The sequence below is a fragment of the Gymnogyps californianus genome, chromosome 9 (genome assembly GCF_018139145.2).
Source record: "Gymnogyps californianus isolate 813 chromosome 9, ASM1813914v2, whole genome shotgun sequence".
In the NCBI taxonomy this organism is placed as follows: domain Eukaryota; kingdom Metazoa; phylum Chordata; class Aves; order Accipitriformes; family Cathartidae; genus Gymnogyps; species Gymnogyps californianus.
Genome location: NC_059479.1, coordinates 21,109,707 through 21,130,958, shown reverse-complemented (window position 1 = coordinate 21,130,958; position 21,252 = coordinate 21,109,707). Strand labels below are relative to the sequence as shown.

Here is a 21,252-nt window from a genome sequence, read left to right as displayed (position 1 = left end):
TTTCACAATCCTTAGCACAATTACAGTCTTGACAAGATCATTAAAAGCAGTTGCCTGCAGCTGCCAACGACCAGGCTTGAGCTCAGAGAGCGTTGTGGGATTTGGTGCATTGTGACACAGACCCTCAGGAATATACAAATAGGACTTAACAACCACTGTGTAATAAATATTCTAACTACAGCATAGCCCAAATACCTTTAGGACCCAGTACTACCACACGTGGTCAGGTTGAGTTGAAGCATCTTCTTCCACTTTGATTTCAGCATCCAGTGTTGGGCTGATGATTACCCTGACAGAATTGAAAAGGTAACCTATTGTGAGAAGAACTATCTGTAGGAAATGGACTCACAGATTTTCTGTTTAAACCTCAGCAAAACTTCTGCTTGATTATTTTATCTGCTGAAAAAATGCGTAATTGGGTCAAGTGATACTATTTTAGTATTGACTTCATATAGATAGAATTAGTACTGACTTCATCAAGTGGCTGAAAAAAAAAATCAGTCTATCATTGTCAATTTTTTTCTGAAGTGTTTCCATTTCCCTGTGTGAAACAACATGCCGTTTTTAAATTCATCAAAAACATAAGGGGATTTGAACACAAAACCTAAATGGATCTTACTGTTTGACTTTGAATAAAACTTCACCAAAAGAGTTAAAATATTTTCCTTTTGTATCAACATAAAGCTTTCAGTAAAAGCCTTTGTCTCTTTTCAGCCTGTAGTTCCAAATCTCATCCATTCAGGGGGCACTGAAGGAGAGCTGAGTTACTTCACTTCAGTAGCTTCCCCATTATCTTGAATTCTGCTGTGAAATCCCTGTTTGAATCTTTCTTTATTAGCCTTTTTTTTCCTATAAGTATCTCCAGCTCACCGAGTACATTCACAGATTGTCTTGCAGAATGCTGTATCTTACAGCAGCTTCAGACAAATGAAGTAGGGAGAGTGTGTAAATAAAAAAAAAAAAAAGAAGCCAAATGTGCACTGCTGACATTTGTGCTACACAATAAAATCAAGCTGTGCAACGACCAGGATGACGCCCATGACTGGCACTCTGCCTTCTAGGGGCACCTTGCTGGGAAATTCGGCAAAGCTCCCAATTGATACTAGAGTCCATTTTTGGTAACATAAAAAGCTGGGTATGGTACATGTTTCTCACATTTGGGGTTTTTTTTAGTAGATTAAAAGAGTGGATATAGAAATTCCTTGAAGCACACTGTCTGGCTGGATTGTAAATTTACACTAGAAAGTAATGTGTCCAGGGACATTAAATATCCCATATCCAAAGATTGCTTCCTAATACTGCCACAAAAGAATGCAACTCCTTGTCATCTCTCGTCTCCTCTCTGACTTCTCTGGATCTGCATCTGGACCCTCTCCCATGCCTATCTCAAGGAGAAATAGCAGCCAGGCATTTGAAAAAGACCAGCTTTCTCAGAAGTGAGTTTAGACCTCAAAGACACATGGGCAGTTACCGAAATAGCAGGCTTACCTGCTGCTCCTGGAGCATTTCCTGATGTGAACTAGATTTAAAAGTCAACAGCAGCCTCCTGTCTAATCAATACTGTGAGATGAGGGAAGACGCCACAGAGCAGTTGCCATTGGGAGGGGGAAGTAGAGGTTTCCTTTCAGGTTAGGCACAGTCAATATGTTTATTCAAGTAGAAAATAGGTAGATTAAGTGGTTGTGTTTGCCTGCTGCTAAGAGGACCTCACACAAAGGTTACTCATTTTCTGGTGCAAAGGTTGTTGGCAACTTGTTTCTATGTGAGCTGCTGTGTCTGATTAGCCCCACTGCATTTCACAAGGGTTTCCTGACTTCACCTTCTGATCTGCAGCATCTCAGCTCTCAAGCTGCTGCTTTTCTGATGCTCAGTCTCTGTCATCTGTCAGCTGTATTCCGCCTTGTCCAGCCACCTGCCTGGTTTGTCACTATCATCCCTTAGCATAGAAAGAAGACAAAACCTTATGATACAGGAGGAGGTTATGATTCATTCTGAAGCTTCTGAGAATTGAGACACGGCATTACATCTCTGTGACAAACTGTCCTGAAAACATCAGGATGTCTCTATACTCTGACACTGGGGTATGCAGTTGCGGAAAGTAAGAGCAGCCTGAACAGAGATACCTTTTTTTGATATAACTACGACAGAGGGATTTTAGACTTGAATGCACTGTTCTTCACATAAGCCCATCACTGTCATCTGAGAGTTGTGCTTAGCACAAATTTCTGATCAGCTACTTAAACAAAACTGGAAGAGAATGAAGATTGCATAGCAAGTGCACACCCGGCCTGGTTCACAAGCTGGTTGTCATCAGGACCGTGCTCCCCGCCAGAGGAAGATTGTTTAATCTCTATTTTAAATGTTTATTGGAAAGCTCCTCCTTGCTGCTGTCTTTGATCCATTGTCCTGTCTGGAAAAAATAATGGATGGTTTGCTGTTGTCAAGAATAGCGGATGGATCTAGCTGCCCAGACTCAATTCTGAATGCGTATAGGCTGCTTCTCTTGGAAGGACCTCCCTCCGAGTTAGCTTGTTCTGAAGTTGATCCAACTATCTGTGAGCCAAGTGCAGTGGCAGGTTTGCAAGGAGATGAGGAAGCACTGTGTCCTTGGAGATTTTCTGTCTCTCATTCCCAAGTCTGTTTTAGAAATTGCTCTCACTACTGTCTGTCACACTCTTTTCGCAAGAGCTTATCTTTGAGAAAAAATCACCTTTTGCATTTTTAAGTCTTCCCACTGAAATTCCATGTTGAATTTGCATGTTTAATTGCCTTTCACCACTTCTTTTCTAAACTAGATATTGTGATCCCCGGTATGTGACATACCTGGTAAGCAGAGTATCTGGTACCTTTAATGGCAGTTGCCTTGGGAGCAGTCGGAGAAATAGAAGGAAGGAGAAGGCAAAAAACAGCTGGTAAATATCCAGTCAAAACACAAGAAGGGAAGCAGAGGGAAAATGGAGCAGAGATGGGGGAGGATTTACTGATGCCAGTGGAAAGACTCCCTTTTATTATCTGTATTGCAGGAGAAGCTAAGAGGTATCGCATGAGCAAAGAGTCAACTGCAAAAGGCAAAGCAACCTGTTGTAATTCCCAAGGCAGTGCTTGCTCAGCACTGTGTCTGCTCTGTTTGGCCCATGCCTTTTTGCAGTGACTGAGTTTGTCATAGCTCTCCATATACCAGTGTCCTGGTTTCGGCTGGGACAGAGTTAATTTTCTTCTTAGTAGCTGGTACAGTGCTGTGTTTTGGATTTAGTGTGAGAATAATGTTGATAACACGCTGATGTTTTAGTTGTTCCTAAGTAGCGCTTATCTTAAGCCAAGGACTTTTCAGTTTCCCGTGCTCTGCCAGCAAGCAGGTGTGCAAGAAGCTGGGAGGGAGCATGGCCAGGGCAGCTGACCTGAACTAGCCAAAGGGGTATTCCATACCATGGAACGTCATGCCCAGTATATAAACAGGGGGGAGTTGGCCGGGAGGCTTGGGCCATCTACTGTTGGTCCCTCTTCATGGGACCATGCCCATGCGATCCGCCCCTCCTGGATGGTTATTTGGGTCAGCTGCCCTCAGTCCAATTATCAAAAAAAAAAAAAAAAAAAATTAGCCTTAGACTACTGTGCATAGATTTCTTTAAGCCTTAGAAATGTCATTACTGTTCAAGTGTTTCTGGCTTTTACAGATTTCAACTTTTTCCTTTGCACTGTTCTTTCAAACAACTTCCCAATTGTGCTGGTTTTGGCTGGGATAGAGTTAATTTTCTTCACAGTAGCTGGTATGGGGCTATGCTTTGGATTTGTGCTGGAAACAGTGTTGATAATACAGGGATGTTTTAGTTACTGCTGAGCAGCGCTTACACAGAGGCAAGGCCTTTTCTGCTCCTCACCCCACCCCACCAGCGAGGAGGCTGGGGGTGCACGAGAAGTTGGGAGGGGACACAGCCAGGACAGCTGACCCCAGCTGACCAAAGGGATATTCCATACCATATGACGTCATGGTCAGCATAGAAAGCTGGGGGAAGAAGAAGGAAGGGGGGGACGTTCAGATGGCATTTGTCTTCCCAAGTAACCATTACGTGTGATGTAGGCCTGCTTTCCTGGAGATGGCTGAATACCTGCCTGCAGATGGGAAGGGGTGAATTAATTCCTTGTTTTGTTTTGCTTGCGTGCGCAGCTTTTGCTTTACTGATTAAACTGTCTTTATCTCAACCCACGAGTTTTCTCACTTTCACTCTTCTGATTCTCTCCCCCATCCCACCGGGGGGGGAGTGAGCGAGCGGCTGTGTGGTGCTTAGTTGCTGGCTGGGGTTAAACCACGACATCAATACAACAGCATGGCCATAGGACTGAGATGAAACAGCTGTTTATACACAGTATGATGTTCAAGGTATAGCTTGAGTCATATGTGTGCCTGAGAACTGAACCCAGTCCTCCTTCCACTGCCAGAGCAGTTGCCAGTGTAGCAGCTCCGGTTGTTTTCTTTCCCAGCTCATAGCGAATACTAGGATGTTGCTTTTCCACGTTAGTAGCCCTTTCTGCATTGTCTCTGTACTGTAAATAAACCAGGCCCAGAGCTGCAAAGAACTGGGCCAGCTGTAGCTGAGAACATCCCTTGTCTCATCCCACATGTGCAGCTCTCCCATTTCTTTCTTTTGTTCTGGAATTGGAGCCAGTCCTCCTAATATAACTGACCATTCAGCAATGCCATCATGAGGTCGTGCTGTGCAGGTACTTTTCATGTTCATCTTCTACCTCCCTCTTTTTTTTCCTAGCTCTTTCTGAGAATCTGAATGTTTCTTTCAAATGTTAGCTTTCCTTTTCCTTTCACTTAGCAAGGCCCTTCATTAACAGCTCCCTCATCCAGCAGATATGCCTGTTACCTCGTAAAGCTCTGTGTCCTTTCCCCACCTCTTCTTATGCCCTTTATCTCTTAATTACTGTTAGCGATCAGATGTGGCTTTGCTCTTTGCCTGCGGCCAAAGTAGTTAACACCATTTCATGCAAGACCCCATTTTATTCAGATCCGTTTTCCAAATCTCTTTGCAAAGGGGGGAGCTTTTCCATCACTGATTACACAGCATGGTGCCGCCCCATGCCTCAGAGCTAAATCCAACGCATTCAGTGACACAGAAAGTAATTGCCTATCACAAAAGCCAATACATTGCTACCTGCTATAGAAAGTGTGAGATGTTGTCAGGGTAACAGGCCTATCGCATGTCTGGCCAGGTGTAATCATAGTGCAGCATATGGAAAAATCTCTTTCTTTCTCGTAAGTGGAAGTAGCTCCTTCTGTTTTGGATGTAGCTGTTACGTGGTTTGTTTGCGTGAGATGTTGCTATCCATTCCTGCAAATGAGTGACGTGTTTGAGGAAAATCATCCCGGGTATGAATTGTTAAAAAATGAAAGCTGCCTTAAAATTATGCTGCCTTATGGCTGTCATTCCAGTGGTGGCATTTTAAAGTAGATGGTGACGAAATGTGTATAAGAAATGATCACAAGTCTGACTTACACTGACACACATTCAGTGGGTTTATTTAAAGTCCATATCTAAAAAGTAGCAAGGTGTGGAAAAACAGATATGCTGTCATTACCAATAGGAATGGACGGAAATAGTTGTGTTGAAATACCAAAAAATGGTAGTGCCTGTGTTTAACTGAAAGTTAATTAGAAAGTGGAATGGTCCATTCTATTTGAGGATAAAGACAGGTGTTTCCAAATTGGTTCTTGCTCCCTATTGGAATGGAAAGAAAATATCAACGTTTATGACAAAGTAAAAACGTTCAGTGTAAAAACAACAAAGCATTTCTAGAATGTTGAATAATCTCAGTGGATTATGTATGTGTAAGATGTAATTTAAAACATTAACTAGGACCTATAAAAGATGCAAACATGTTGTGATAACATAAACTTTAAAATTACATCGATCCAAATGATAGAACCGAAGAAATTGTCTCAGGTTCACAGGAATGAAATGAGAAACCGGAGAGGATTTGCTTTGACAGTTTCCCACAGAAAACTTTGTTGAAACCAGTGCACTCCTACAAAATGTTTTTGCATTTTGACAATATTTTACTTTCTGGAAGAGAAACTGCTTCTTGAAAACTACCTCCTAACACTAATACCCATATCAGAATACAGTAGACAGCACTTTCAAGCTAGGCAGTCTAAAGGTGGGCACTGAGATGTGCATTCAGTGGTCTAAAAGCAGTTCTGTGCAGTTCCTGTCCTTGCCCTCCATAGGAATTGTGGATGATGAACAGTTTTTACCTTCTGTTTTGGCCCAGGTGCCCAGAACTACATTTTAGATTGCATATGCACAGATGCATTTTGGCTCTCACATCTAGGGCAGTGTCAGGGAGCTTAGAGTGTCACTTTGAAGACTTTCTGTTAGATGAGCCAGGAGGATACACAGCAAGGGAATGCGGAAAGATCACAATCCCAGTCTAGGAGTGAGCTGGTTTCACAGCAAATGGTGCTTGGTTTCCAGCTCTGAGCATCCAGTTGTTACAAGAATGAGGTATTTCACCTCTGCTGGCGATGGGCAGCTGGCAGTGGATGTGACGTGCTCTGGTGGCCTGTTCCTGTGCTCAGCAGCAGTGGTGCTGCCAGGCACAGGAGGGGATTGCTTCTGCTGGGTTTCTGGGCAGGTCTCAGCTGCCATTCTGTGTCCTAAGAGCTGTGCTGCTGATTGTGTTTTAGGAGCAGATCCCTATGTGCTTATCAAGTGTGAGAACCAAAGCTTGCGCTCCCCTGTGCAACACGATACGACCAGTGCCATCTTCGACACACAAGTGATTTTCTACAGAAAGAACATCGACAGTCCTATCATTGTCCAGGTGAGATAAGCCACGCAGGGCAGGCTGCTGAAGGCAGGTAGGGGGGCACAACAGCATCACTGGGCTTGACGTGTGCTAACCCGTCATATGGCTGATACCCAGGATAGAAGTGTGAGAACCTCTGCTCCCCTTACTGGGCTATGCCTGGAGCTATTCAGCTGTTCTGCTGATTCTCTAGTCTAGGTCTCTTCCATGAAACAACAACTGATGACACTTAGGGATCAGAAGGCATATTTCATTCCCAGGCTTTGAAGGAATTTACAGAATTGCCTTTTGCCTCATTTGGTACCTGACGAAACAGAGGCAAAGAAAAGCCAACTGTTGTCCAGAGTCAGTGTTTGAAATAAAACCAAAGCTAAGGCTACTATTAAGACATTTTTTACCTTGAATTCTAGTCCTGTGGGAACTAGACCACACTGTTTACCTCAGCACTAGCTGGAGAAACTGAGCTTGGTGTTTAGATGAGGCAGTCCAGGAAAACTTTGGGAGAATGGAACGGCATTTCAGTTTGATACGCACAGTTGTTTAGTATTAGACAAATACTAAGGACTATGTCTTCATCAGTGTAGGGAGATCTTACAATGAATCTGTGAATCAATTCACTGTGGCACGTAGGTGCCAGAAATTGAAATAGCTCTATAGCACTGTGTTGCAAAAAGAGATACATTTCTGACTTTTCACTGCCTAATGCAGTACTGGTGCATAGTAGTTCCTGTGCCATAGTACTCCTCTGAACTAGTAGATATATTCTACAAATATTATAAATACAAGGAGGATGATAGCAGTGTTATCCCCCAAACCACAGTCTGTACTTACGGATTAGAGGGAACTGATACAATAGCTGATGGAACATGGTCTGTGTTCTTGGCGTGTGCAGGATTGCCTAATCCTTAGTGAAGATTTGATTTACACATGGGACCTCACCCCATCTCTCTACAGTATGCAGCTCAAACACCTTGACTTTTCCAGGATAACTGAAAGTTAGATACTAATGAACTTGACAGACCAAAGACGGGCATGTGAGACTAGCAGCAAAACCCACTATTAACACCATTTCAGTTGCTGCTTGCTATATGCCCAACCCCATCCTGAATAGTGACAAAGGACGTGTCCAAGGACTCCAAAACCACTGCTGTCCCTTGCTCTAGCACTGTGAACCTGGCTCTAACACACTCAGAGGAAAAGCACTGAAGACACTGCAGAGGTGAGCACAAGCAGGCAGAGTGGCACAGACAGGCTGATTGCATGTAGGTTTTTGCTGCTGATGAGCTCAAACAGGTAATTTTTATTCCTCTTCTAGGCAGGCTGTGACCTAGAAAGCAAAAAGCTGCATTTAGCTCCTTATTTGCATAGTGTATGTAAATGAGCACGCAAATCCAGAAACTCCCGCATGCTCTCTAGACAATTAGCTAAATTTAGATGTACACCCCCTCCTCACTGCTTTTTCAAGGGGTGAATGGGGGTGACCCTCCTCCAGCACAACCCGTTCAGGTGGAGTGTGAGAGAAGCACTGCTTCAGCTGGGTTTATTTCTGTTCCCTTGTCTCTAGGTCTGGAACAGCAACATCTTGTGTGACCAGTTCCTCGGACAGGCGGTGCTGGCAGCTTCACCCAGTGACCCCAGAGAAGAGCAGACTCTGCAGCTCCGAGGGAGAGGCAGCCGAGAAGCAGCCGAGGTGCCAGGTCACATCACCGTCAAGGTTTTTTCCAGCGATGACCTCGTGGAGCTATGAATACCAAAGCCCTGCAGAGCCAGACAGAGCTGTCACCTCGCAGCAGGGGGGCTTGTCTGTGCTTTCTGTGTGAATGACTCGGGAGCAAAGGTTGCACATAATCATAATCGCTTTAAAAAGAAAAAGCCCTTTAACTCTCCACATTATCACGGATAATGGGGAGAGAGGCTTTTAAAGAGGGAAAAATACATATTTATACATATATATATTCATGACATAGCAAATACAGTAGAAGAGCGGCCAAACTAAACGTTAGCAGATAAGCTCATTAAGATGTGACCGTCTTCCCCAGCAGCATCTTTCAGCAGCTCTCGGCACGTAAGCTGGAAGCATACGTGACTGTTCTCACAGGTTCTCAGCACATCGTCATCTGCTCTCAGCAGTGGGACTGGATGCAGGCAGGAACGGCTGCATCTCCATGGTCACGTACCAGCAGGTTGGTGGGGTGGCAAGCACAAGGTGGCTTCGCATGGCTCAGTCCTTGTTCACTGCCAGGCTGTATTTGGGAGGGGGATTTTTTTAAGCTTTGATTGGAATTTTTTTCCCCATATAGACATATAAAATTCTCGATGAATTTCATTGTTATTGCTACAGATCAGATGTTTCTGTTCCTTGGCTAAAATGTCATTACTCAAGGAGTTCAGTCATAGGTCACAGCCTTAAGACCAGGCATGCCAGGGCAACATTAAAATAGAAGGGCAGGTCTTGCAGTGCCTATTTGAACACCGCAGCAAATAAGAGCTTTGCCCGCATAAAGGCTCTCAGATAGACTGACTTTCTTATTCTTCTATTCTCCACCTCAAGCTGTTGACTCACAAGTTGATATCTCTGGCCAAGAGAAGGGCACCTCACAATTCAGCTGTGGTTTTGCTCAGAGGACAAATTCAGTAGTGGGAGCCTCTTTGGTAAGGAGGCTTTGTTTAATCCACATGATGCTAAAAATGGAATAACACTTCTTTTGCTTCATTAGATGTGATGGGTAGCACCAGACTGAAAGAGGACAAAATTAGCTCATGCCAAGGATGGGTTTGTAAAACAAAGATGCTGTGCCCTGGCAGGTATCAGGTTTCACTCTTGAAATTTTGCATCGGTTTATTGCTGACAGAGCTGACGTCTTTGACAAAGTTTAACTTGGGTATAATGGAGGACAGGTATCGTTTCACTTTTCCTTCAAAGCAGGGTTCCGGTACAAACTTTCTTTTAACTTTTGCATATAGCCCGACGGCAGGGTTTCCTCATAGCAGACATTTCCGTGTTGTCAAGCTGTGCAGTGATTCTCGCGGTGTAAGAGGCTCACTGTGTTAGACCTCTCGGAAATGGATTTTATATGGCTGCAAATTCTGGTCTTGAAAGTGAAGCTAAGGGATGACTATTCTGCCTTTTGTACAGCCAGGAAATTTGGATTTCTGTGTACCTCGTAACCACTTCAGCCATTTTGTGCAATTTTTATAATTTATAAAATGGCCCTCAGTAGAGTTAATGTTTTCACAAAAGGTTTTGAAGTCTCCTCAGGGCTCCAAAAGGATCATTGCTGTGGTAGGAAAATGCTTTCTCTGACATGTTGGGGATGGAATGTAAGGCTACGAATGATATTATACTGCCATCAGCTTAGTTGCACGTACCAAGTACCTAAATCCAGCTCTCTTTTTAAATAGCTTGGGCTCCAGCCATTTTGCACGCAGAGCATTTGTCAAATGTGAACTACACGCGTTTGACAGCCCCACAGGCAAGCGTAATTCTTCTCTGTAAACTCATAGCTTCAGAGTTGCTTACTCTCAGATATGTTTGTAAACGGCAGGTTTTTTTAAAAAGCATGAACTTTCTCATACAGACCAGAGCTTGGGCAAGCCACACAGGGAACTACAACTCAGTCTGGGCTGTCCTAGCCCTGCACTAAGACCTGTTTGCTTCGCTTTTCCTCACACACTATTTTATGCCATGGTAGCTGCTTCTCAGCAGCATGGCACGAGGGGTGGGTGCAGCCCGTTGGCACATCTTCACCATACGGGTGGAGAGCACCATGCTGGCGTTCCAGCATGGTTAAAGCCCCGCACTGCAATTCGTAGGGCAGCAAGGCGTGCAGGAGAGCACACTGAGGCAGAGCAGAATAGGTCATGTCATATAACCCCCTTTTCAGACAGACTTTTCTCCAGGGGCTGTTCCGTATGAGATGGGTGCAGTAAGGAGGGGTTGGCTTGGCCAGCTGATTGATTTGGGTCAGTGTTTAGCCTGAAGAAGGTTCCTCTCAGAGATGGCCCCCAGCACGGCCAGGCTGCTTTCCCATCTGCAAACTGAGGCAGCCGGCAGGAGACCGGAGGCTTCTGCCTCCCTGCCCCAGTATTTGCCTGATCCGAGAGCTTGCCTGAGCTCATCGAGGGCACAAAGCCATCTTGTCTCCTAGCTGGAGGGGGGGTCCCTTGGCTGTTTCCTTTGAGCCCCGCAGCCCTGGCCTCCAGCTCCCGGCACTGCCACCCCATTTCAGCATCTGTGTAAGGGTCGTCCCCAGCATCAGCGGGGCAGAGGGAGCTTGACCAGCAATTCTTTGTCGTGTACAGCCTGACAAGGAGGGAAGTCGGGGTGGAGTGGGTAAAGGTGATGATTTTTAGGTCTTGATAATTGTGTCAGCTCAAGACATTCCCACAGTTTGTCCCCATGGTATGGGGACGGGGGGGCCCTTGAACACCAGCGCTGGCCAGGCTGGAAATGGAGCTCTGTTGCTCTCTCAGCGTTGCCCTGAGGGTATCGCAGTCCAGTGCTGGTAGCTGTGGAAGGCTCAGGCGTGCTGAGATCAAGCAGAATATCTGTTCCTCTGCATTTATTCATTTTTGGAAGTAGTTGGAGCCGGCAGGATTTGCCCATCAGCAGGAGCTGATCCAACCTGGGAATAAGACTGGCTGTGCTGCTTTACAGAGGCTTCTGGCTTCTCCTCCCGCCCAGGCATGTGGGAGATGGGAGCAATCCCAGGTGAAGCCAAGGCAAGAGCAGGCTGAAAGGGGCTTGCACTGCTGCCTGCTCCCTGCAAGAGAGCCCAGGCTGGGCAGGGGACAGTGCCCACTGCTCTGCGGTCTCTTTCTCCTGTTGTACATCTTGCCATGCACTGAAAGCAAAGCCAGCTCCGTGGGTTTTTGGCTTACAGGGGAGGTACATGTGATATATTTGACATGATAAGAGGACTGCCTTTTCAGACAGACACAGGAATTTAAGATCAAATGTTACCAGATCTGGGCAGTATTTTTTAACAATTAATGATAACTTGTGGGAAAACAAAGGGTTTTTTTGTGGGGGACTGCATTTATGTACGCACTTGGGCCACCTTCAGCAGAGAGTTTTGGCCCCCAAAAATTAAAACAGAGGGAAATAGTTGGACAATGTTTAATTTCAACCTTTCTTTACTTTTCAATATAAAGTGACCTAAATAAAAGGTTAACAAAAAAATAAACGTGTTCAGTAATATGTGAAATGAAACAATTGGTTTCAGGTAAAAGAAATCATTCTGAGATGACCCCAAATGACATTTTTCAGCTTTCTGGAAAAGAAAAACATATCTATATCTCAGCTGTTCACTGAACAGTTCTCCCCCCTGCCTGCCTTTTACTTCACAACTGCTCCCTACTTTCCCCCGATGCGTTCCCAGCTCAACGTGGTCTCCATCGTCCTACAGCCTTCCTTGCTGTCCTTCACCCTGAGGAAGACCAAGCCCCAGGTCTGGCGTCTCATCCTGTCCCTGGCTGCACAACAGCAGTGTCTCAGGAGTCCTGTTAGATTTTACGGTGTAGTTCAGACCCACTCTCCAGCCCTCAGCCCCAAGCAGAGTGCTATTTATTTGTATTGTTTACTTAAAATGCTATTTATTTTAGTGAAGCCCAGTTTTTGTCCTCACTGCTGTGCTCCCATTCCCTTTCCCTCCTCCCTCCACCAGGATGAGCTCTGTGAGTCCCCGTGACTCTCCTCCCCGTTAGGCTTAGGCTGACGCTTATTAGTCTCCTCTGGCACACCAGACCAGTCACCTCTGCGGGGAATAATGGACTGACTTTGCTGAGCACAGCACACAGCAGTGCGGTTGGGGCTAGAAGAGCTCCACTCCACCCACGTTTTTGCTGTTTGTCTCAACTAAATCCTCACTGTTTCGAATTCTCACTCTAGGATGGCTGCAGGGCAGATGATAAGATAGCCTGACTCCCGCAGCATCACCTCCTGGTTGGGGTGCAGAGGATGGTCCCAGATGTCAACGGTGAGCAGCCAGAGCTGTACCTTCCAGCCAGCATTTGAGAGTGTTATCGTCTCCTGCGACTTCTGAGGAAAACAACGAACTCTTGGTAGTGCTAGGTCAGTACTGCTCGTGTCGGCTATGAGTTATGAAGGCTGAAGGTCTTTCTTTTCTACTCCAAAGGAGTCAGCATGAAGCCTGGCATGGCCTGGCACGTGCTGTGCTAGGAGCCACAGCGTGTACCTTTGCATTTCTCCTCCTGCCCGTCCCAGGGCCACCACGCTTGTGATGGCTTGGACATGGGAAATGCTGTGCTGGGAAAGAGGTCCAGCGGCTGAGTGGGGTCTTCAGCCGGTGCGAGCTGCTCCCACAGGAGTGCGACCTCTGCAAACAAACAGGGCCAGATCCCTTCTCCTTTGGGGGGGAACCCTGCGACGGGAGGCGTTAGGTGCTGCGCGGAGGTCGGTGCCCATGTGCTCACGCATGGCGGGTAACAACGCCTCCTCGCCCCGACCGGTGCAGAGCTTGCCGCCGGCTGTGCGAGGCCTCGCAGGGAACATACCAAACCCACGCCTCGCGCTCGGGACAGGCGGCTGCGGAGCGACTCCCGCGTCGCGCGGCTGGCCCTTCCGGCCATGTGTGCCTCCTTAATTCCCTCCACCGCCGCGTTCCCGTGCTGTAAATGCACGCGTTGCCTGATTCCAGGCTCGTGACGTTGGCGGCCTCCCACCCGCTCGCGCTGCCGCCCCCGAGCTGCGGGGAGGCGCGGGGCGGTGGGGCTGGGGGCTGCGCGAGGCCGCCGCCCGGTGCCGTGAGCGCCCGCCGCCGCTGGGGGCGCCCGCGCCCCGCTCCCGGCGCCGTCGGTGCCCGCGGGGGGGGGGGCGGCCGCCATTTTCCCCGTGTGGGCTGGCGGGGCGGCGCGGCGGGAAGGGGCGGCGGCTGAGCGGGGCGGCTGTGAGGAGGTGCGTGGCACGTACGTGGCGGGAGAGGGCTGCGGCGTTATGGCGGGGCGAGGGGGCGAGGGGCGGCCTCTCTGTAACAGTGTGGCTTCTCCCCCCCCCAATGTATTTTATATACGTGTGTATGTAAAACACATATACACACACAGATCTGAGTGACCTCTGACTCTTCTGCGACAACATGTCTACATATATAAATATATATAGTACAGATAGAGTGTGTTATATTTATAGAAGGGTCTCTGTGTATATAAAATATATAAAAATAGGCAGTATATAATACAGGTGGCTAGAGAGAGGTAACATTAAAGGTCTGTGTATGTATACACATATACATGTATGTATATATTCTATAATACATAGAATCATAGAATACGAGGTTGGAAGGGACCTCAAGGATCATCTCGTCCAACCTTTCTTGGCAACAGCCCAGTTTAGACAAGATGGCCCAGCACCCTGTCCAGCTGGATCTTAAAATGTGTCCGATGTTGGGGAATCCACCACTTCCCTGGGGAGATTATTCCAATGGCTGATTGTGCTCGTGGTGAAAAATTGTCCTCTTGTGTCCAATCGCCATCTCCCCAGGAGTAACTTGTACCCATGACCCCTCCTCTGTTCCCTGTGACTCCTTGTAAAAAGGGAGCCTCCCATCTTCTTTGTAGGCACCCTTTAAATACTGGAACATGGTGATAAGGTCTCCCCTAAGCCTTCTTTTCTCAAGGCTGAGCAAACCCAGTTTTCTCAGCCTTTCCTCCTACAGCAGGCTTCCCAGGCCTTTGATCATCTTTGTGGCCCTTCTCTGGACCCTCTCCAGCCGGTCCACATCTTTTTTGCATAGCGGGGACCAAAACAGAACACAGTATTCCAGGTGTGGCCTGACAAGCACTGAGTGGGATGACAAATTCTTTATCTCTGCTGGTGATGCCCTTGTTGATGCAACTCAGCATCCTGTTGGCTTGCTTTGCCGCAGCACACTGTTCACTCATGCTGAGCTGCTTGTCCACCAGGACCCCCAGGTCTCTTTCCACAGAGCTGCTCTCCAGCTGGGTAGATCCCAGCCTGTGCTGCACTCCTGGCTTATGTTGTCGCAGGTGCAACTTGTCCTTGTTGAACTTCATAAGGTTCTTGTTAGCCCACTCTCTTGTTAGCACCACTATCCAGGTCTTCCTGCGGGGTGGCTCTCCCTTCTGAAGTGTCCACTTCCCCACTCAGCTTGGTATCATCAGCAAACTTCATCAGGATACGCTTGATCCCATCAGCCAGATCACTTATGAAGGCATTAAACAGCGTTGAGCCCAATATCGCTTGCTGGGGGACCCCACTTGTGACAGGTTGCCAGTTTGAAAAGGAGCTATATTTGCCACCACCCTCGTGGTGCGGCCTGTCAGCCAGGTCCCCACCCACTGCACAGGCCACTTGTCTAGACCGCAGAGCATCAGTTTCTCTAGGAGGAAGCTGTGGGAAACCATATGGAAAGCCTTGGAGAAATCCAGGGGGACAATGTCCACCGCTCGCCCCACATCAACTGAGCAGGTTACTTTGTCGTAGAAGGCGATCAGGTTTGTCAAGCGTGGTTTGCCCTTGGTGAATCCGTGCTGGCTTTTCCCAGGCACGTGCTTCCTTTCACTTGTGGTAGCCCCCAGGAGGATTCGTCCCGTAACTTTCCCAGGGACTGAAGACAGCTGGGCCTGTAATTTCCTGGATCCTCCTTGAAGCCCTTTTTGTAGATGGGGTGACAGGAGCCTTCTTCCAGTCTTCTGGGACGTCCCCAATCTCCACAACTTCTCAAAGATTATGGGGAGCGGCCTCGCAACGGCGTCAGCCAGCTCTCTTACCCTCGGGTGGATATTGTCAGGGCGACAATATAGCTAGAGTGCGTGTGTGTGTTACACGGTTATATAAGGGTCTCTTTTTATAAGGGTCTTTTGCTCTCTCTCGTATATGTCTTTGTACATACATATATACACATATATATAAAAAAAAAAATGCATGGATAGTGAGAGATAAAGTGTTATATAGTTATGTAAGTTGCTCGGATGCTCTTTCCTATATATAAAAAATATATAACATATAATTACACACACATAGCTATATCTACATGTATAGATACATTAAAAATACATGGATGGATATTGATTTATAAGGGTTCTGTATATATACATAGAATATAGAGAGTTATGTATTTGGGGGGGCTGTCTATCTGCGTATAGCTATATATACATATATTAAGATATTTTCATATACATATCTAAACCTATCTGTGTATAAAATGGAGAGTTACATAGTTATAGAAGGGTGTCTCTTTCTCCCCCCTCCCCCATATATAGGGTGTGTGTATAAAAATATTTTTATATATATTGAAATATTTTTATTTTTAATATTTAAAAAAATATTTACAATTATATATATGGCTAAAGAGAATTATATGAAGGGCTCTGTGTGCACATGCACGTGTGTGTGCGTGCACACATACACACACACACAAAATATATATATATATAGTATATAATTTACAGAAGATACCATACATTGTACTATACACGATATAATATATATATAGTGTGTAACATTTATAGAAGGGCCTCTGTGTATACATAAAAATATATTATATATAGATAGCTAAGAAGGGAGCATTATGTAAGGGGCTATGGCTTGAGAGCGTTATATGGGGGGGTGCACACGCTTGTGTGCGTGTGAGTGCATGTGCATGCGCACACACATGTAAAATATATAAACAATGTGATTGTTAATATATATAGCCAGGGAGAGAGTGTGTGTTAGCTAGTTATATGTCTCTCTGTCTTTAGTGGGCATGTGTATTCATATACATACTATAATGTATATGGCTAGTGAGAGCTACAGGGTTCCATGGTTATAGCAGGGTCTCCCTCTCTCATACATCCCCTCCCCCATATAATATGTACACACACACACATATAGATAGCGACCTTTCTATAACTCTAGAACACTTTCACGCTGGCTGCCTGCTTGTGTTAAGGGTGTGTGTGCTCAGGCATGTGTGCTTGCACACCTTCCCCTCCCCCTGCCCCGCCGTCTCTCTCTTGCTTGACAGCTATATACAGTATAGGGTACATGTATGGCTATACTGCTATAAAACACTCGCTATCTATAAATATAATAATTAGATACTACATTGTGTGTATGTGTATTTTATACATTTGCGTACACCCTCCCATATAACACTCCCTCACTCGCTTTAGCAATCTCTATATATTATATACATAGTTTATAACGGTATTTATATATGTATAATATGTAGTGTGTTATGTAGTTATATAAGTGCCTCTGTGTATATACATATACATATAATACATAAAAATGTGAGAATTATATAGTTATATAAGGGTCTATATATAGATATTCTATATATAAAAATTACTATATATTATATATACACACAGCGAGCACATAAGTCTATATACTATACCGTATATTAATATGTAGGTAGGCACATATATTAATAGCTCTATATGTATAGATATATGTATAGCTATACATATGTGTATATATGCATATAGAAATACATAGCTATATTATACATACCTACAATATTATGGTATATACTATAGCATACATATAGATAGCTAGAAAGTTTTGTATAGTTCTAAGGGTCTCACTGTATTTGTGTGTATACATATAAAATGCATATATATAAATAGATCACTAGGGAGAGAGTATAAGGGTCTCATATATATGTGTGTATATATATATATGTCCGTACATATGTCTATAAAATTATATATATGCTATACCATATCTAGATAGCTAGAGCACAAGCTTTTGTTCAGTTATATAAAGGTCTCACTGTATGTGTATATCATATATAGATATATAGGGCTGGAGTGAGTTATATAGTCACATAAGGTATGCTCTCTCTGTAAATATATAGACAGACATATATTTAATATATGTATATATTGTATATGTAAAGGGCTAGCCTGTTAGTTACATAAGGGTCTCTCTGTGGGACCTTTTTATAACCATATAACATGCTTTCTCTCACTGTCTTCTTTTATTAGTAGTGTAGTAATGTTCATCTATTTTATACACATGCACAAGATAGATCCCAGTACATAATTACCTCACTCTCTTGCCATTTATAATAAATGTATTTTTTTAATATACGGGTGCATGTGTGTATACATATTTTTATGCAGTTATAAAATACATACATTGTATACTATAGCGTATATAGATGACTAGAGAGTGTGTTATTTGTTTTGCTCTCTGTGTACGTATATACACACACTATGGAGAGCTACTGTTAGATAAGGGTCTCGTGTGTGTGTACACACATATTTAAAAATGCACATATATAAATTGCTAGTTACATAACTGTCTGAGGGGGAAGGACACGTACATATATAGGTGAATAGCATACATAAAGCTACCTAGGGACACCGTGGGTTATACAGTTGCATAAGGAGCTTTCCCACGTGCGCGTGAGTGTGCAGACACCTATTTTATCTGTCTCTTCTCTGTGGCCAAGGTACAGCCCTTTGCTAGCGCGTGGCCCATACACCCTTGGCAGGGCTTCCCCACGGGTGGGACAGGCGAGCCCCCCGCGGTTAGCGGGCGCAGCAGTCCCACCTCTCCCACCTCTGCTCGGGTTACCCGCCTCACCCCAGCAGCGCAGGAGGGACGGCTGAGTGGGAGCCAGGGGTGCTGGAGCCAACTCTCAGAGATGGAGCATCTATTAGATAAGCCCATGGCTACGCAGACAGCACAGCAGGCAACGATGGACTCCCAGTACACACGCTAGAGCCCAGGTTGCCTACATACCTCTAACTCCGGCATCACGTAACTTTGGAGCAGGTGGCCAGGTGATTTTTTTCACAGCTTTGTGTGAGCCAGCAGTACAAGAGCTGAAGTGACTAGTGCTTAGTAAGCAGTTTTAAAGATTTCTGGGCAGGAAATGTGGCTAATCACCATCTGTGTAACTAACTAACTGCACTCATCAGGAGGGGGTGTTGGTTCTTTCTAAGTATGGAACAACGCAGCCACAACACATTGGAAAAATCACAGCACTCTGGATTTGTGCAAACTGGGGAGCAGTACAAAGGCAGTCTGTCTGCTTTTGCAGACACAAGATACAAGGAGCTCCAGTAGCAGAGGGTAGAATGGGCCTGTGGCATGTTAAGTCCTGTTTCATGACATCATACGCTAGTGGCATAGGACAAAGCTACACCCACACAGAGCCATACAGGTGAAGTCTTTCTGACTCTGCAGATGACCGAGGCTGGTGTTACTTCAGCCAGCCCTGACACTATTTTGTCAAACAGCACCAGCAAATCCTACGGGAAAAGTTGCACTCACACAATCCAGTGGTATTTATAACTTTTATTTGCAATACTTTAGGTCCAAGTTTCAAACTGCAATATTTTTACACTCAAGACACAGTCATGCACAATCCATATTTCAATTTTCTATTGCTTCAACCACAATTTAAAATAACTTAATATTGGAAACAAAACCCAAAATCTTAAAAAAAAGGATGCTGAGGTCAGTAAGATGGAACCATGCCATCAGCACATTTACAAAGTAAATAACTTAGTTCTCTTTTTAAAAAGATCAGTTACCTCTTAATCCAAAGTTACAGAAGATTTTTCACTACACATTTGTTTTTTGTTTTTATCTTTTTCTTTTTTTCTGTTTTTTCTTTTCTTTTTTTCTTTTTCTTTTTTTTAAACAGATAACACGTCCTAAAAAAGGAATGTACAGCAAAATGAGATACATTTCTGATTGATAAACAATGAAAATGTAGGCTCCTCCTCTGTTTTCTTTTGTCTGGATACCCTGAAGAAAAAAAAATCTAGCAGACACCAGTGTAGGTGTAAACTGGTTGCTTCGGACTAAACTGGAGTTTAGCATTGGTTACATCCTGATCCAGTCAAGAGTTGCAGAATTCTTTTGCAGATCTTCCCGAACCGTATGTCTGTCTGCACAGCATCTGCAGCACAGACGCAGCACCAGCGCACCAGCGTAACTCCCAGTTACTCCCCCACTGGATTTGGGCTCTGCCCAAGGAGGAGGTGTTCTCTTCACTGGGGGCTATGGTGTGCGCAGTCCTTTGCTACCAGTTCCCATCTAGAGCAGCTCCCCCTCTACTTGCTTACCTGCTAAGGCAGATACCGGCAGCTTATGAGAGCCACGCCTGAAGAGCTGAGAGGCTTTTTTTCCCCTGTTGCTGTGCTACAGACTGATTTAGCAGCATTGCTTAACACTAATATAAACAGTGTGACAAAAAGCGATTGCCTTTGTGCACCTTAAGCTCCAAGGTCAAAAATCTCAGCAGACATGGATGTAAGAGACTTGCATGCTTCATGTTTGCGATGTTGACCCACTTCTGACCTGAACAGCTTTGCATGATGGAGGATAAGAAAAATGGGCAGCTCCCTTCCACCCACGCAGCCAAGGGATGCCTCCGGCCCCCGGTACCCAGGGCATTATCAGCACCCGCTTATTAAGCAACCAGTCTGCTGTCATTGAAGCCAACAACCAAATTCTCACTGACTTCAATGGGAGTAGCAGCAGTGCCTGTATCTGATCCCTAAGTCTACGCCTGGGGTGGGCAAATGACACACACAACATGCAGCAGCAGCAGGACCTGACTTTAAAAACAACAGCCTGCCACTATCCCTCACGTTTGCAACAGTGTCACACCAGCCTGAGGCATCTGGGAACCCTCAATGCAAGCGTGGACTTCAGACAACAGGCCCTGGGCTCTTGGAGGCTATGCACAAAATGGAGGTGGTAACTCCCTCTGCAGACCAAGCTTACAGATTCAAAAGGCTGGTGTAAACACGCAGTTCAACGGGCAGACAAATGAGGATCTCAAGCACTTTATCTGAGCCAGTTAGAGAGTCTTGGTTGGCAGCCACCGAGCACAGCAAGAACAGAGGGCACAGAAAGAGAGACAAGATCAGTCAAGCACAGAGACTGGAAAGAGCAAGACCTGTGAGAGGTAGCACGCTGCTTAATTTCTCTTTAGGAAAACTCTTCTCTGTTTCAAGCCCCTGAAAGGAGTGAAGGACAGAGAGGAGGTGACACACAAACAATACTCCTTTTCTCAGTTCATATGCTTCCTCCCTCAGTGTTATAGAAGAAATTTGATAAACTGTATTCTTCTCTCCGAATAGTCTCGTTTAGCATTAGCAGCTTAGCACTAGTAGCTAAAGTAGCTGAAGCCTTAGGCCACAAGAGTTGACCGAGAGTAAACTTTTTGATAAAACTAATGCTGCTAACATGGAACTAGCTGAATCTGGCAGATAGAATCATAGAATCATTTCGGTTGGAAAAAACCCTTAAGATCATCAAGTCCAACCATAAACCTAACACTGCCAAGTCCACCACTAATCCATGTCCCTAAGCACCACATCTGCACGTCTTTTAAATACCTCCAGGGATGGTGACTCCACCACTTCCCTGGGCAGCCTGTTCCAGTGCTTGACAACACTTTTGGTGAAGAAATTCTTCCTAATAGCCAATCTAAACCTCCCCTGGTG

General features: G+C 45.2%; 1 protein-coding gene across 1 annotated transcript in view; it reads left to right on the top strand.

Annotated features, from left to right (window-relative positions):
- The window catches only part of CAPN6 (calpain 6), a 63,421-nt gene extending 51,445 nt beyond the window's left edge, over positions 1–11,976 (top strand). Inside the window, exons 13-14 of the mRNA XM_050901794.1 lie at positions 6,692–6,828; positions 8,378–11,976. Coding sequence (XP_050757751.1) covers positions 6,692–6,828; positions 8,378–8,560 — 320 coding nt within the window. The 3' untranslated portion in view covers positions 8,561–11,976. The remainder of the gene's footprint in view (positions 1–6,691; positions 6,829–8,377) is intronic.
- Positions 11,977–21,252: the final 9,276 nt, after the last annotated feature.